The sequence below is a fragment of the Poecilia mexicana genome, unplaced genomic scaffold, assembly GCF_051168715.1.
Source record: "Poecilia mexicana isolate PSO_F unplaced genomic scaffold, ASM5116871v1 scaffold_13, whole genome shotgun sequence".
Lineage (NCBI taxonomy): Eukaryota > Metazoa > Chordata > Actinopteri > Cyprinodontiformes > Poeciliidae > Poecilia > Poecilia mexicana.
The window spans coordinates 12,137,235-12,155,276 of NW_028263382.1; the positions used below are offsets into that span (position 1 = coordinate 12,137,235).

Genomic DNA, 18,042 nt, shown 5'->3' on the forward strand with positions numbered 1-18,042 from the left:
GCTGCTTTTCTTACTGAAACCCATCCGTTTTGAGAAGACAAAAAAAGTCATCTTGCTGCCTAATATATCCTGCCCACACATAGTCATACATAAGAGATAAATACTCCCTCTCTTAGTCTTTTTTTTCAATTTCAGGTTTTTGTTAAACTGATTTTTGATTTTAAGTTTAGCTTCAAACAATGATTTCAATGTTTGAAGCTAGACTTAACTTTCTATTAAAATAATCCGGTGCATCAAGTCCTGACTAACAAACTTAGAAAGTATCACTTTGTCTTTATTCTATCAGTAGCTCATTCAACCCATCTACTAAGTTGTAGATTGCAAATATTTAAAATAGGGGACAGAAAATAAAGGTTTGTTACATGTAATCTGTTTTTATTATTTTAAAAAATCTGCTAAAGTTGAATGTATTTAATTTTGAAAGTCATGTTTACTTCTCTGTTGAATATTAAGGTTTTTTCCCCCTCTCTAGTCTTACTTCAATACTGTAAGATATAAAAAGGTATAAGTCACAACAGCTAAATTATTCAGTAAATTTTGGATCACTTTAAAATTTTAATATCAAACTAAATGTCTGATGTCTCCCAGCGGATGTGTTCCCCTCAAATGTCCAGTAGAGGTCCCTCTAACTCCAGAGCTGAGATAATTTCTGCAGTTTTACAAAAATTATTGTGCTTGTATTTTTTTTTTCAGTCTCTCATAATATATAGTTATCTTACTGATTGTATAGACGCTGTCAGCAGAATTTCTATTGTCTTCAACATGCCATTAAATGCATTCACAGGTCTACAGAATGAACAAACCTCACCGTTGATTCTCTGATCAAGTGTTGGGAATCAACACTTGATCAGTGTGTTGATTCAGTGTGCTGACACCACCAGCACAGTTTGGTGTCAACATATTTTTGGAGAATTTCTACCTTTCCCTTCAGGGTGAGCTGCTGTCAAGTACCAACTATGATTTATGTCTTGATACAATGGTAAGATTCAGAATCAATCTGCACAAAAATCTTATAATAAAGATAGTTTTATTAAAAAACAAACAAAAAAACAAAAAAGCACAAGACTGTGTCTTGTACCTGACTGTATGAGCCAGTACCATAAAGCAGGTATGATCAAGTCAAACCTTCAGTCATTATTTTCCACAACTATTGGAGGTCAAAGTTACATAAAATTACACATATTTAAAAATGTCATTACATGACCAAAGTAAAACCAGCTTACAATCCTGTACCGTGTATATTAAAAGAAGTCTGACCATGTAAGAATCAATATATGAAATTAACATATGTACTATTTACCTGTTCTCATATGTACAGAATGTACAATTTGTTCTTAATTACAAAATATTCACTCACAAATATACAAACACTTGGGTTTACATAATTATATTATTTAAATCTGTACTGATTAACTAATGCTTCTCAGAAGCATTTAAGAGCTTGAATGTCCTGGACATTGTAAATAATACCAATACATATTTATATTTAAACAAAAAAAAATCACAACAGAAGCTAAATAAAATTATAAAGTGAAGGACATTGGCAATTTAATTAATTTCCCAAATGAATTATGCTCAGCACCTAAAAATATCCTCTTTTGCCCATGTGCAAGTTGAAAGGCTTGAAACTGTTTTCAGAGCTCTTTCACGAAAACAAGCTGTGCTTTTGTTCAGGGGCACTGTCTGTGCAATTCATGTGAGCCGTTTAGCAACGACTCAACAGCTCAGTCCCGATCTCAAAGCTTAACAGACATAACAGTTTCAGATTTTGGTTTCTGGTCCATCTGCGATCAGCGGCTGGAAGGAGTTGCGGATCCGGGCAGCTTCTGCAGCGCAAAGATGACCAAATGCTTTGTTGTACCAATCTGGAGTCCTACCCCTGAAATCAAAACCATATTCTTAATACCACACGCTAAATAACAACACACGGCAAATGCATTGATTTTGTGATTTAGATTTAGATGTATAAGTCTGAAAATTCTAGGACAAATTATTTTTAGATTTACTTTAAGTCAACTCTGCAGATGTGAGTTAGTCTTGACTTTCCGGAGCCACACGGTTCCAGTAGGTAGTTTGACTCCAGGATCATAGCTCGAACTCCTTCTGTAGCAGAGGAGTCTTCATGCTCTATGGATACAGAAACCAATGAGCAAGCACCCTTGGGCAAGTCTGTCCTCCAAGACCTTTACAAAAAAAAAAAAAACAATGAAGAAAACACAAAATCAAATTTTATAGCCTATTACAATTAAAAGATGACGTGTCGTTTATTTATTTTTAGCTGTTACTCACCTGAGAGCTACAAAGTCCCTACTGGGATGAGGAGGCATGCGGCTGAGGACGTACTGAAACACCTCTGTTTGTTTATCCAGCGTCTCACACACTTTCCACTGGAGCAGGTCCATGTCCCACAGGTGGCGCTCCCGCAGTACGCGGTTTAACACAACGGACGGCGGCGCTTCCACTTCTACAGACACTCGCCAACGTCTTAGAGGATTTCCATCTCCCACCTGCCAAAAAAAGCACAAACATGTTAAATTTAATTCATTTTAAATATTTTGTTAAGGCAATCACTAATTTTTGGTTTGCTGATATATAATTGAGTACAAACAAATGTTGGGTGCCAGATGAATTTGCACTTTGACGATTCAAACTCCCATTTTGTTGCCAAACTTTGCCCTTTTATCCCTCCCAACTTTCATTTGGTACTCATAAATAAAGTTATTTTCTAAAATCAGTACATTACACCAGTTTATGACACAAATGTACATAGAAATAACTCTAAGCAACATCCAGCTGCATATATTCAACAGAGAGCTAAAATAATTTAATTTAAAATTCTTTTTATGCCTTAGACTATAGAAAGTTACTTCAAATCACTAATTGCCAAATTGGGCATGAAATGCTCCCCTGCAACAGATGACTTTGTTTTATGACCAAAAATGTGGAATGCGAAAACCTACAAAAGCAGGAAATGCAGAAGGGGCAAAATGACCAGCAAATTAAGATCAAAAACAGAAAAAAGACCACCAACCTTTTTGTAGTACAGCTCTGTGCTATCTGAACTGCTGCATGACACCCAATATTTGGACTTCTCTCTGGCCTCTTTAAGGAAAGTTTGTAGTCTCCCTTCCAAATGTGTTTGATATGTTCCATCATCCTCTTCCAGCTGTCTGCACAGCTCATCAATTGTCGGTGCATGCAAGTCGGCCTCCACATAAGAATTGCGTGACTGAGTAACCATCTCATGAGGGATCTAATGGGTAAACCAAATTATAGGTCAGACTAGATCCAAATGAATTCAGGAGAGGGTGTTACATCCAGGCATGAAATTGTTTTTTTGCAATTCTCAATTACTGGCTCTACCTCAAAGAGACGATTGCACTCCATGATCATATGAGCAAGGCCCTGTGTTGCAGCTAAGTTTTCATTCAGGTCCTTCTGATCCGGCCTGCCTGTGGCATACTTTTTCTGCATGGCCCTAGAGAGAATGGGGAAAAACATGTTCAAATCTAACAGAGTTCAGTACAACATCCTAAATAAATGAAGTATAAGACCTTATTCCCCCTGTGGGAAACCCCTTTGGTCCTTTTAAAGAAATTTTAACGTGACAGATTTACTTTGTTTGTACACAGCTTGAGCTTCTAAAACAGCAAGCATAAAACAGGGTCATAACCTTAGTAAACTGGCACCGAGAGAGTAATCTAATGTACCCCTAAGGGCTGAGTAAGCTCCGTAGCGCACTTCAAGCCATGCTTTATGGAGTCATAGTAAAGATAATTACACAGAAGTTAATGAAACGCGGGCAAACTATGCTCATTATACACTTTTTTTTTTTTGCAGAAGAGCTGAAAGGACAGACATTAAATTAAATACAATGCAATAATCCAAGAGAAATTACTTTGGTGATAGATTGTCCTTCCTCATTATATTGAGGTGAAACAGAGAAGGGGCCAGGCACACTGCAATGTTCATGGGTGTCATCTGATTTTCCTCCACGGAAGAAGTGACATCGCTCAGAAAACAGAGGAGCGTCTGCAGCACCTCTCGGTTTTCATCCGGCATCAACATTATGGCTGCTTGGACAGCTTGTAACCTTTGGTCCTTTGGCACATCTGCACACATAAAATATTTTACATTTCTTGTTGGAAAGCAAAGAAGGAGATAGAAAATATCACCACCAAGAGAGAAGGTTATGCTTACACTGGTAAATATGGAGGAATGTCTCCCCTAGCTTGCTGGTGAGCAGAGGTTCAGGTAAATCCCTGAAAAACTGCTTCACCATGTCAGCCACATCGTAGGCGGACTGATCTTCATAGTTCACATTATCTGGAGAGCTTTCATTCATCTGCCTTAGAGCATGAATTCGGGACTTCACCCCAGACTTTCGAAACAGACCCACCTGGAAGACAAACAGAAATCCTTTAGCACAGAGGCATTTTCAGTGCATGGAATTCATTCGCAGCATTGTATCAAATGACATCTCAATACATTAGAATATTGTGAAAGTGTTTACTTATTTAGTAATTCAACTCAAAAATGAAAACTGTCTCCTAAGATTCGAAAACAACAAAAAAATACATGAAACAAAATTATCCCCACAGAGACATTATGTGTTGGCTGTGTTATGGTTACGCAATCACGTAAGCCAGAAAAAGCAACAGAAAAGTTCACAGAGTGCTGTATTCAGGAATACCAATGGAAATAAGAATTAAGGAGCAAACGGTGGAAGAAAAGCGCTCATGCATAAAATAGACAACTGCAACCAGGAGTGGATTGTGAAGGAAAACCCCTTCATGAGTTTTAGGGATTTTGCAGTTGGAGCGTTCCAAGAGCCACAACAAATGACAGATTCAGCTGTCGCATTCCTTGTAATAAGCCATTGCTGTAGTAGGAACGTCAGAAGCATCCCACCTGAGTCAAAAAAAAAAAAAAAAAAAAAAAAGGTCTGGACTTTTTAAAGTCCTCCTTTTGCATAAAGGAAATTTTGCATTTGAATCTTAGTTAAAGTCCATTGTGAAGTTTTCACACTCAATGATGGTTTGAGGAGACATGTCCTCTGCTGCTCTCAGCAGAGTGTGTCCTCTCAAGTTCTAAGTTATTGCGGTCATCTATCAGAAACTTACTGGCTATAGTAGTACTATGATTGTTTGGCTAGCAAACCTTCCTAAATGTCATAGAGAATTCATGCAGTAAAGTCATGAAGATAATAAGGGACCAAAAAACTAACAGTGGAGGCAAGTTGGACGCTGCTATAAAGGCAACCTTGACTTCTTTATCACCGCAGCAAAGCCACAGGCTGATTGGGAGCACGTGAGATGGCACTGATGCCGAAGTTCATCCAAAATGATCCCCAATCAAGCTTTGAGTCCATTTGCTGTACAGTACATGAACTTGCTTTTCAGCTTCTCCTATAGATTAAGAGCATACATCTTAACATTGGGAGGTTACTGACCTGGTCAAGACACTGACTTCTCAGGTATCTCAAAGCCTGCTGGAGGCCAAGCGGCAGGGGCTGACCGGAGCGCTGCACATTCACTATGAGTGGCACTCCAAAGACATTCTTGTCCTTATAGTCTGGTACCTTCATTCTCTTCATAAATTTTGGTACAGACCTACAAACATTAATGAATGTTATTAATGAATTGTCTTTAAAAACATGCATAAAAAAAGAAAATATAAAGTTACTCAACAACAGCCAGTAATAAAGGAAGGTAATTTCAAGGATTTTTTTCCCAGGCCAACAAAACTTCTTTACTCGACAAAACCCAACACATTTAAAAAAGATTTCATAAAATACAGGTTAATTAATTTTTTAAAAAAAAGGTCTTTCTGACTGATGAGACATAGAGTATTATTGTTGCCTGTGTGTTGTTTTAATAACACTTACCAAGTCCACCCATGCTTGTTAGACATGGAATATTTTTCCATGATTGCTGTAAGACGCAAGAGAGAAAACTTCTGTAACAAACTCAGCTGGCCTGCTGACTGGTTTGTAATTTGCAGGGATGCCATTGAGTGACTGAGACGATTGGATATCTGGAAGCTGGGCCATCGTAACCTAATGCCAAAGCAGAAAAAAAACATTTGTTTTTGTTCATAACATTTCATTATACATTGGCACAGCCTGATTAAGCACACTGTCATGAATCCTACCTGTTAGGTCTGGTAAGTGAAGCACCAACTCCAGAGTCTCTCCGTTCCCTGAATCTGGTAGATTCAGTCTCAGCTAATGATACTTTGTCTCTGTCTCCATCACCAGGAGTAGTCTGGCTTTCGGTGACAGAGTTTTCCTCAAAATCTAAAGTGATCTGACTAGAGGACTGCAGCCGTACCGTATCTTCTTTTTCACTATCCACCTGCATCACCCCCTCTCCTGTAGGCAGGACATTTTTTGACCAGTGGTCCACTATTTGCTGCAGACCATTTACATGTAGCAGTATATCATCCAAATGAGGGAAAAGGTCTTCTTTCTCCAAGTCTATTAAGTCTCCAGTACTGGCGTACAAGTGTGACCCAGGAACATTATCATAGACACTGATTCGGCTTCCTCTGGAGCAGCATTGTGTAACAGGTCTGGATTCCTTTCTGCATGAAATTAGTGTGGAGTCCAGGTGCATGCTTCCTGTATGCCAGTTGATGGCTCCATTGGTTGGGGACAGGCTTTCTATGGATAGCGCTTTGGGAAACGTTCCTGGCTTATGGTCTTTTGGAATGTGGACCACTAGATCTTCATAGGAGCAGAATTCATTTCTGCGGTTGTGTTCTGCGACTTTGTTCATTTGGTTGCCTGAGAAAATGTCTAAGTCCTCCAGATACATCCCACTGCGCTTGTGGTCAGCACGGTGAGGCTTTCGTTCTTTCAGACTTGGTGTGCTGACAGTGCTGCCACTGGAGTGACTGCTACCCTCACTGCCGGACTGTGGTGACAGTATTCTGCCTGACGGGAGTTCTGGAGCTCCAGCATCACCATTTACGATCTCGACACAACGCAGCGTCTTCAGTGCCTGAGCCTCCTGCTGCATGACAGGAGAGCTAATGACCAAAGTTTTCCGATCCCTCACTGAGGTTCCTTTAGATCTCAGGGTTTCCATGCGCTTCAGGAAGTCTTTGGCACGGGTGCGGCTAAACTTGCCTTGCTTGTCAGGCACAGAGCAATAGTGGGAAAATTCTTTGGGGATGTGAGGCATTGTGAGAGATGTCAAGTCTGGCATCGCTGCAGAATCTGAGCAGGTGCGATTGGAGCAGTCAGAGTCTTCCGTGCTAAGGCCCCTTCGACCACTGCCCCCGCTGCTTTCACTGTGCAATGATGAGACCTCGGGCTCACTGAGATCCGTCAGAACACTCTCCCTGCTGGTCGTACTGTGGAGAGGCAAGCCGTCTTTAGATGTTTGGCCTTCTCCGTGCGTTCTAAGCAGACAGTCGATGTCCTGTAATCTGGACCAACGTCTGCTGCTCCACTCAAAGGTCCATTTGTCACTGATGGCGAAGAGATCTTCTTCATCTGAGTCTTCACTCTAGAGATATAAAGATAATATATGAGAGATGTAGCAGGAAACGGTCTGGTAATTTTTCAGTGCAATTTAGTTTTTTCCGACGATACCTGGGAAGCCAAACCTGGCTTCCCAGGTTTGGGAAGCCAGTGGTTCCCAAACCTGGTCCTCATTACCGCTGCCCTGCATATTTTAGGTGTTTCCTTGCCTCCAAACAGCTTAATTAAATGAATATGTGATTAACAGGCAGGGTACTTAACGACCAGGTCTGAGAACCAGTAGTCTAAGAAACCCTGACTGGTGAATCACTATGTAATGGCTTTGTAAATTTCCAAATGGCTTCCAACATTTTAACTAAACGTCAAGAGTTCGAAAGGATCCAGATGAAAGTTTTGCTCTTTCACAGCCTGAGCAAACTGCAGCCATGTCTCAGCATATTTCGTGAAAGAAAAAGAGTAGAGCAAAGTTGTTCTCTTGGGTTCTTTTGAGCTTTTGATGTCTAACTAAAATGTTGGAAGCCATTTGGAAATGTTCAAAGTCATTAAGCATCTACACACACACACACACGCACACACACACACCTACACACACACACACACACGCACACACACACACACACACACACACACATAGACTAGTTTGCTAATTGAACTAATGCTTTATCTATGATGGCAGAGACTTCATAATAATTTAGTCTGTTTTGAAACTTGAAACCAACAGCAACCGCTTTCTCTCTCTCACACACCTGCTGTGAAACTTCCTCTGCTCCTAATATAAACAAATATTGATTGCTTATGGCAGGAAGGCTGGGGAAAAATGTTTGCGATACAATTCATAAATCTTTTATATCACAGTGCTTAAAGATCAATCAGAATCACCTAAAAATCTGTGTTGGCAAATCAAAATTTTATGATGTTATTAATACATTTTCATTTTTTCACAAAGTCAAATAAAACCACTGGTTGTATGGCATTTTGCAAAAAGTAGCTATTATTGTAGTGCCATACCAAGAAACTCTTTGCGGTTAAATAAACAACATGGTGATAAACAGTCAGGAGTTACACTCACCTTCTTCTTTGGAAGATTCACATCAAGCTTCATAGAGGCACACTTGTTGAGTGTGTTAAGCCGCCTGAAAGAAAAGATGGAAACTGAACTGAACAAGCAGGACATTAACTCTCGAATGAACGTACCAAAAATAGATTTTCATTCAACTTCTGAGAGCCGTTTGAATGTTAATCTGATCAGGCCCCGCTCTGGATGCACAACCAGATCCCTTAGGGAAACGGAGCTGGTCAATATAATAATATCCTTAATCTAATAAACGTCAGTAATTGCCAGCTATTTGGTTCTCTTTCTGTTGAGTCTGGGTCGAGATGCTGGTGGCTTGAAGGGCTGCATGGAGTATTTTGAGATTCACATTTAGATATAAAAAATGTCAAACCCTACTCACTCACTCAAAGATGATGTCACTAAGTATGGCGTTGAATCATTCTTTGAAACCATCCTGAACATTGTATTGTTTCTTTGTTTAACAGACTTCACACAAAAACTTTGTTCCCTAAAATTATAGCATAGTTAATAATTCCTCTATTACAAAGGTCACACAGAAAAAGAAGAAACTGATGTCCACGATATGTGAATTAAATCCCAGGTCAGGGCTCGGAGCATGTTTTCTGTGTTCTGCTTAGGAAAGCTTGTTTGTGTTCCAAATCCAATATACAGATGCTTTGCAAAAGTATCAACAAACACTTGAACAGTAACGTCTTTTTTTTGAAAAGATGGATGAAAGCAGCGCTCGCTGAGATGTTCAAAGATTCTTCTTTTGTGTTATAACCTCACGCCACCCTGAGCTGCTCCTCAACCCTACATGTTTTTGGTTTCTCTTCATGATCCAACCTCACATCACATTTTCCATAAAATTCTAATAAAACACATCAAGGTTTGTTTCTCTAAGGTGAGAAAATCCGAAGAGATACTGGAAATCACAGCACAAACACTTTTTATGGATCAACCAAAAAAAAAAAAAAAAAAATGTGGGAAAATACACACAACAGCTGAGCTGACTTGTTGCAGAAAAATGTAACAAATTTGTGGAAAGATAATCAGGGGTTGACTGCTCCAGATTCTTTTTCAAGCTCGCTGTGATGGAGGCTCTAACTGCGCTCCAAAGCTGTAGATGAGAGGGGTTATTAAAACAAGACTTTCCCATGATTGTTACTGAAGATAGCAGCATACGGAACTAAAGAGAGGATTTCCAAGCAGGGGGGCCCTTTATTCCACACGCCTAAAGAGCTTTAAATGTGGTCGCTAAAATAAGAGGGTACTTAGCCGGAGATCAGAGGCTGCACCAGCACGTATGAAATATCTATCTGTTCAGTCGAAGGAACGCATGGTATGCAGGGTGGCATTTATTTTTGCTCTGGGACTGTGGTGGCATCACTGACTAAAGGCCTATTCTTACGTTACCATAGCGATGGTGGAAAGTCACGGGCAAAATCACACTGGAGGTGGAACTGTTTCCAATTGTTTCCTATTCATCCAGTGGCTAGTTTGGAATGCAGATGAGTTGCTTTAGGGTTGTTTAGAGTCACAATATGTTGAGCAGTGCGAGGCACCACTAATGTCTCTCCTGGTTCCCTCTTTGGATCGTTTCCATAGTTACTGTAGTTGCTTAAGTGCTGTTTTCATTTTGGCTTGGGGGGGGGAAACTACATGGGTTCTAAAAGCAATGTGGAGGCAACGGCCGATGGTACAATTATTTTATTCTTCATAAAAAATCATTAACCAAGAGGGGGAAAAACATGAAGTTACTGCCATATATTTGAGAAGTGAAGATCATTTCTTTCTATCCTCTTTTAAAGTAAGAAAATTAGGTAGGTTTAATGCAAATACGCTGAAATAAACTAATAAGCTACTATAAGCAATTTGTATTCAGTCTGCTTATTTTTGAACATATCAATTTGTGGGAAACATTTTGTTTCTTATGATATTCTTATATTCTAGTAAGGGAAAATAGAAATAACATTATCCAATGGGGCAGAATTACAGGTACCCATATCCATTAACATTGATGGAACTGAATAACTTTTTTAATTTTTATTTAATTTTAAAGGAACTTTCAGCTTATTAAAGTAGTATTCTCTGTTTTCGTGCGATATCAATGTGACATGATGTAGAGGCCCTCATCTCTTTGTCACCAATTACTTGGCTAGCCAAATTTTTCTTGTCATCATGTACAAAGAGATTAATGGAAATTGAACTAAAATTAATGCCCAGTTAAAGTACTGCACCAAAGAGTGGCATCCTGGGATCAATAACTCTATCTACATCCCAACTGGTTGTTTAGGATGCATGCCAGTAAAAGGTCTCTTCTGTCCTGCTATCACAAACAAACATGAAGTTTGTTTCATGTCAAACTCCAGAAGGGGAAACAAAGTATGAATATAAGGGAAAGTACGTACTGCTCACTTTTGGATGCTGTGGGCTTGTTGGTAGGAACCTTATTCATGTCTATTATTTCATGATTCCATGAACCCTTTGAGAAACCAGAACATTTTAAATGTGAATCTGGTGGACTCTATAACCTGTAAATGATTTTTACTTTCATCTTTGGATAAAAAGGAAAATATCGTTAAATCAAATTGAATAAATATCCATTAAATAAATGTCTTGGAAGTAAAAGTATTTTGGTTCTCAGTTTTGATTTCTGCTTCAGTCACATGCTCCTGTAGTTTAAAGGTTTCTACAAGTCTTTACCAGGGACAACCTAAGACTATGAGCAACTCTGCATAGATTCTTCTACTGATCTACAAGTATATCTTCTGCCACTGACTCTCATTTTATTTAGTGACTCATTTCACTTACTTGCACAGAGTTTCCACCAGATCTTTGTCCAGAAAGTCATGATCTCTTTTCACAGGCGTGATGTCAATTGGAAACTGTGAATCTAAAGGGCGGAAAAAATAAATAAAAATCAGAGACAGAAAACATGTGAGTGCAAAAATCCAGAGTGAGTGGTATTCTTAATAATCCACTTTCTACAAGTCCTGTTTAACACAAAGGAAAAATTGAAGTGCCTGGAAACCACAACATTCATTGCAGTGGTAAAGAGGAGCCATGAAACTTTCTGTAATTTGAATGAAAACAGACAGAATTAGCCCAAATAACAGAGCTCGCACTTGTGTGGGCATTGCGACTTGCTCTCGGTATGAGCTTCCTGTTACATAACTTAAGAGACTGAATCTATCGTTTCACTAAATTCATGTGAAGTTAGTCTCTTCTCATGGAAAACAGAAGCTACAATGAGCAGCCATGGCTCAACAAGGCTTTGCCTGTTCAAAAGGGCAGGGATTCAAAGATATCAAAGGCTTTAAAAAACTCAATAATGGATTGATTTATTTATTAAAAAGGTTTTTAACACATAACATCAGCATGAAGAACTCTGCACTTTGACAAGTCCCCTCTTTAATTTTTTTTTTTTTTCCACAAGCTGTCAGGAGAAAAAGTTGCACAGCTCTATACTGCACATCAAAAGTCAGGCCTCAACACAGAGATCTGTGGGAGTAAAGCCCCTTAAAGCTCTGATAAAACCAATTTCTTCCCATGACTTCAGGCGTCAAGCACAGCAGGCATGTTTATAAAGTACTTGTTGGATGGAAGCGATTAGATTTTTAAAAGCATCTGATGTTGTGTTTGTTTTGTGGTGTCTGCAGATCTGCTCGGGGCTCCAGCTTGAAGGCTTCTTGAGAACAGCACACGCAATCTGTACAGGGTTCTGTGATCAGTGTTCGAGAAAGACCAGATGACACGGCACAACTATTTACTTCAAAAGGTCACGTACAAACATTCTCATTTCACAATAGATCTGAAATAAAAATAAATAAATAAATAAAACTTTTGGTTCATTACAGAACTGGGTTAACCATGTGCAACTTCATTAACCTCTAGCTTTCCACAAACAATTCTCCCCCCTGTGATGATGAATGTGTGTAGGAGTTTCAGTGAGTGCTTTCATTACCTTCAAAGAGCTGAGCATACTGGGGAAATCCTGCTGCCCGCAGCCAGTCACACGCCTCTTTTGCCTCAATTTCTGCAAGGCAACAACAGAGATGAAAAGTGAAAATAAACCACATTAATTGAGATCATTTTCAATTTAAACAAAACCACCAAAGGATTCATAAAAAAAAAAAAAAAAAAAAAAAGAAAAGAAAAAAAAATCCCTTGGCACCTTTTTCATATTGAGTCGGGTGTGGAAGGACCAAATGAATTTCTCTTTATATGCAAAATAGGAGCAAAAAGTACTAACTCCATAAAGAGAACTTCCATTAATGTGGCAACGTTTTTGTAAGACATCGCTTACAGAGTGTTATTAGTGTTGCTCCTAAAAATGAACAGCTTGAAATATTGTGTTTTAAAAACAAAAAACAACAAGACGTGATTTACTATTTGTTAAGAACATCTGAGTCATATACGTCAGATTAACAGATTACAAAACAGAAGTTCTGTGTGCAAATTACAAAAATGCTCGTGGCAACATGGCAAATCTATTAATAGCAACAAAACAACTTTTTTTTGCAAGATTTTTTTCCCCACTGTTGAAAAAAACATTAATCTAGGATAGATTTATTAATAAAAGATTCGAAACAGATTAAAATGATTGTCAGTGCTCTCCTTCTCCAAGCTTAAGAAACGCCTGAAAAAGCGGTTATCTTGTTCTCCGGATCATAAATTGCCTCTGGTGACCTGCAGAGTGAAGCTATCAGTGCCACCGATGGTCTGCAAAGGAAAAAGACTGTTGACACCTTTCCATTAATGCTAATAGAATTGGAGACTATTACCGCCTATGTGAGAAATGATACCTGACACATCAGTGCTACAACCCACAAAAAAAACAAAAAAAACATTAGGAACCTAGGTAATAATAATGTTTCTTATTTAAAAGAGAATGACTAAAAATACAATATATCTATATATTTTGTATTAATATAAGAAAAGATCACAAGCAGTAAAGTTTAGAATGAAAACCACGACAGTTTACAATTCAGCTCTGGTGTAATTTCTCAAGCAAGCGGCCTCATCTCAATTCATTTATCAAGCAACTATGATTATTTGATGTCATCTCAGAGCAGAAAGTCAGATGAAAATCTTTGGCTGTTTAACCGTGTTATAATCATAAAGTCAGGCTACAACTATCAATGGAATCAGAAAGACAACAAAAACGCTATGAGTTGACTAAACTTACCAGAACCAATCTTTAAAACAATATCGTGTCCAAATAAGTCTTTGCGCAGACGTTTTTCATGTTTTAAAGAACATGAAAAACTTTGCTCTTGACTAAGAGCAAACAGCACATAAGTTCATCTTCAGCTAAACACACAGCTAAAAGGGAATCACTAAAGCAAATCAGAAATCCCAGCTCCAAATTGGGACCGGCACACAGCAGCTGCATCATGCGCCACAGTCATTCATCCTCCAGTTCCACATAATTACAGAAAATTGTCTTTGTGTAACTCACCTGTGCTGCTTTGCTGCCAGACTATCAAAACAATTCAAAGAAAACTAACTTTGTCTGGTTTGAGGACTGACCAACAACTGAATAAATATTAACAGCTCCCTCTGTCCTTGGATGTCTACTGTTTACCCCTGAACCAGGAGATAAGTCAACATGTGTTGCTGCCAGGAGCCACTCTGCTGCGTTCCCACCTGCGTCAGCACAAGCTAAAGCCTTTGTGTTCCGCTAGACCTCCCTCCCAGGTGAATAATATCGGCTCTTTATTATTCAACTGCTATGCATAGTGAGAGTGTTGTCAGGCCCTTCTGTGTCCCAGGACCTCAGGTTGGACCACTGAGAAACAGTAACAGGATCTGGGAATCCCTCTGTTTTGCATTCTGCAACATGATAGTGAGACATTCTGTCCTCTCATCCTCTCTCTAAGGAAATCTCTCGTGGATAAAAGACTGGGGCGGGCATCGCGCCAAAGAATGAGAACTTGTGTTTGCTCTTCACAACCTAAAGCTTTAAAGCCGTCTATGGTATAGGATTACAATTTCACAAAGAAATAAAACCCAGTTTGGCTGCCACACAATGGAGCAAAATGTCAAGAGCTGCGTGCGGCTGAAGCACCTATGGAACGGCTGACTCCTTTTATAATTCATCTTATGCAACATTGTGTACTCTATAAAGAATACTTGTTATATAATTCACATTGTGGACATAGCATGTATCACTCTAGGTCAACTTGTCCAGTCAAAGGTCCGTGCCCTCATTTTGTACCTACATGTTGCTACCTTGTTCCTTTCCATTTCCTGTAAACAAACCATTCCATATCCATGTAGTTACTATTGCCATCTGTTTCTTCAGTCATGTATTGCCAATGAATTTGGAAATATATGGTAATAAAATACCTATATTTTATACTAAGTTCTGAAAGCCTAGAATCACTCTCTAGTCCCATTTACTTTGATTCTGATCCTTATTTTAGCCTGAAGACTCTTGGGGAAAAACAAACAAAAAAACTTTTATTTTGCTTTACAACTTTCTTACAATAAACTATGAGTAGAATATATATTCCTAAAGTTGGCATGAACTGATTCATGGTTGATACAAAGTCATTCTGTCAAAATTCAACCATTACTTATCTGTTAAAATGTTAAAATTTTTAAGCCTTATTTAATTTAGTATACATACTAAATGATCTGATATACTAAATGATTTAGTATGTCATTTTGTTGGATATACTATCTGAAAACTTTGTGTTACATTCTGTTTTCATTGCTGGTGGTTCTAATGCTCATTTTTAACTCATGCGTTCTATAAAATATGACAGATTAAGATGTGATGAAATCAAAATACCTTTCAGCAACCTTCTGCTTGTAGATATTATTTATTGAATTTACATATCCATATATAAATAAAGTACTCAGTAGAATATAGAAAAATACTTGAGCTCATGGTAGACAGAAACATTTCCATTTAAAACTACAAAAGTACACAATGGGCAAAGGGTGACATGATCAGCACAGATCACAGACGGTGAGAAGAGCCAGAGTTAACACGTTTTTAAACCTTAATTACATTCTACTTTATGTCTAAATGACAGATCACAAATCACACAATTTAATAAGCAAGCACCTATTTTTTTTTTATAACCTTTTGAAAACAAACTAACAAAAAAAAAACATACAAGGTCACATCCATTGTTTAAGAACCCTTGAATCAGCTGACATGCTGGTTTCCTTCCAGTGAAAAATAGCTGCGTACTCACGGGATATTTTCATCATAGAGCCAGAGTAGCTTCTACATCCATCAAGAGTTACGAGTGTCTCCAAGCATGTCAGAGCATCTTCATTCCCACGCTGAGCCACATTCCTTTTCACTGTCTGAACACAGCTGGCAGTTTGAAGTCAGATCCACAGCTCCTAACTCTTTCCATTTCTCTCTCCATCTACCCCCCAAACCACCATGTGCCTGTCCCAACACTGAATCTATCCTTTAACCCACCCACTTTTCTGTGGCAGGCTTTCATTCACTCAGCCCCCCCCCCCCACCCTCCCTCCCTTCTTCCTCATGTGCCAAACCCTCCTACCCAGCTCTGCCCACCACAACTCCTTCATATACAAGTCAGCACATTTTTGGAAAAGATTGGAGCTGCAGCTAAAAGATTGCTTCTTAATCCTGATAATTAGTCTCTCTATTTCAAGATGAAGTCTTAAAAAAAAAAAATTTCAACAATTTCCTGAGTGAGGATTTGACAAGACGAAGGTTATCTTTCACAGACCTTTCGAGCCTTGCTCCAAAAACGTGGTAGAAACATTCATGTGGGAAAGGTTTCAGTTAAATAAACTGGGATAGAGTGCAGCTCCAGATGTTGTTCCTAGGGGTCAACGGAATGGAAAAAACGTAGACAGCTGAAGTCGGGGAAAACCATGACATAAACCGACAGCAATCAGAAGCAGTGAATCATGCTGGAGCACTCAGCTTTTCAGCCTGCCCTTTATCAGACTGAAAACCTTCTCTGTTTCAGTCTCTTTGTTTGTAAGAAAGGCAGTGAAGGAGATCACCACTGTCAATTGAATAATTAGATCACAAAGAAAAAGAAAAATATAAGATAATAATCCTTATTACTGGTAAACCAGGTGCTAGAATAACAAAACATCTAAAAGACATCTACATAAATTGATGAAACCTTTTTACAAAATAAAAATTTAAAGAAAGTAGGCATGGACATTGTCACAGTATGATAGTTCTGAGTAAAAATAAATTGTGCAGGATCTACCCAAAATGTACAACTTAACCCTTTAAAAAAAAAAGAAAAAAAAAAAGAGAAAAACTAATTACAGTTTTTGCACAAGTTGGCTTTCTTATAGTAACAAAGCCACGGGTGAAGAACAAGCTATCTCTATTATTATTTTGATCTTTGCTACATACAATTAACCAAAACCACAGAATAAACGTTTACGAAAACGTAATGCTCAAGTAAACATGCTAATTATAGAGTACTACCCCTTTTTATAGTTCTGCTGAACTGTAAAAGAGCTGAAATTAGCTAGACAGTCATTCCTGAATAAGAAATTATGGCTGCAGTACGAGTGACGCTTGTTCGGTTTATTCAGTTGAATCTTTTCTCTCTTGTAAGCAAGGGAATGTTGCTGAGTCCTTTCAGCCAGCTGAACAGCAGGGTGCATCAACAATGTAATGTTTTAAAACCTGCTATGCCCTAATATTGGCTATCAACCCATTCCTAGAAGAAAGACAAGAAAATTATCTATTTGAAAAAAAAAAAAAAAAAAAAAAAAAGCTCATCAATAAAGTCCAAGATGAGCCAGCCCTGGGCTGACTTTGTGAAGGAAATATTGCCCTACTTTCTAATTGGATTACAACAGAGGAAATGACCAAATCTATATCTAATAAGAACACTTTGTTTCCTATCTTTGTATCTGAGGGCGCTTTAATTTAGTGGGATTTTCCAAGGTTCTCTGATTACGTAAGTAAACCATATCCATCCATAATTTCCAATCATGTGAGCAGATTTCCAGATGAGGCCTGCCTCCTCACTCTGTGACGCTGCTGCCATTTTCTCTGTAGAAGTGCTTTCGCTGGAACTGGGAATTTATCTCCAAGCACAAACAGGATGACATAGGTGATCCACTTTAGTCACCATAAAAACAAAGCATTTACTGGTAAATGCACTTAGCAGTTATCAGATTTTTAAAGAAAGACAAAGGGTCATAAATTGGAGTACCATAAAAATACCTGGGCTTCCTGCTACCATCATGCATTACCAAGGAATGAATCAGCCAGACAAGAAAAGCTCCAACCGACCATTACGGTTGTCTGTTAAAACACCTGGAGAGAGACACACAGAAGCAAAAATATGAAAAAAAAAAAAAAAAGACACTACTACTACTACTGAAGGTGCCGTCATACTTGGAGAGACTGTAACAGAGGCCACTATTTTCCTTTATAAAGGTAATTGCATACAGACACCAACTCACAGTGAGCAGTCAGCTTCGACTAGACAGACTGCCAGGGGAAACACAGAGACCCCTC

General features: G+C 38.6%; 1 protein-coding gene across 3 annotated transcripts in view; it reads right to left on the minus strand.

Annotated features, from left to right (window-relative positions):
* Positions 1 to 1,010: 1,010 nt before the first annotated feature.
* stard13b (StAR related lipid transfer domain containing 13b) overlaps positions 1,011 to 18,042 on the minus strand; it is a 66,872-nt gene continuing 49,840 nt past the window's right edge. For all 3 annotated transcript variants that reach the window (XM_088011679.1, XM_088011682.1, XM_088011681.1), the window contains 13 exons: positions 12,511 to 12,582; positions 11,358 to 11,439; positions 8,559 to 8,622; positions 6,154 to 7,514; positions 5,888 to 6,058; positions 5,453 to 5,612; positions 4,201 to 4,399; positions 3,899 to 4,112; positions 3,364 to 3,478; positions 3,032 to 3,253; positions 2,290 to 2,507; positions 2,007 to 2,183; positions 1,011 to 1,879 (listed from right to left, as the gene is read on the minus strand). In XM_088011679.1, the coding sequence (XP_087867805.1) occupies positions 1,762 to 1,879; positions 2,007 to 2,183; positions 2,290 to 2,507; positions 3,032 to 3,253; positions 3,364 to 3,478; positions 3,899 to 4,112; positions 4,201 to 4,399; positions 5,453 to 5,612; positions 5,888 to 6,058; positions 6,154 to 7,514; positions 8,559 to 8,622; positions 11,358 to 11,439; positions 12,511 to 12,582 (3,173 nt within the window). In that variant the 3' untranslated portion in view covers positions 1,011 to 1,761. The remainder of the gene's footprint in view (positions 1,880 to 2,006; positions 2,184 to 2,289; positions 2,508 to 3,031; positions 3,254 to 3,363; positions 3,479 to 3,898; positions 4,113 to 4,200; positions 4,400 to 5,452; positions 5,613 to 5,887; positions 6,059 to 6,153; positions 7,515 to 8,558; positions 8,623 to 11,357; positions 11,440 to 12,510; positions 12,583 to 18,042) is intronic.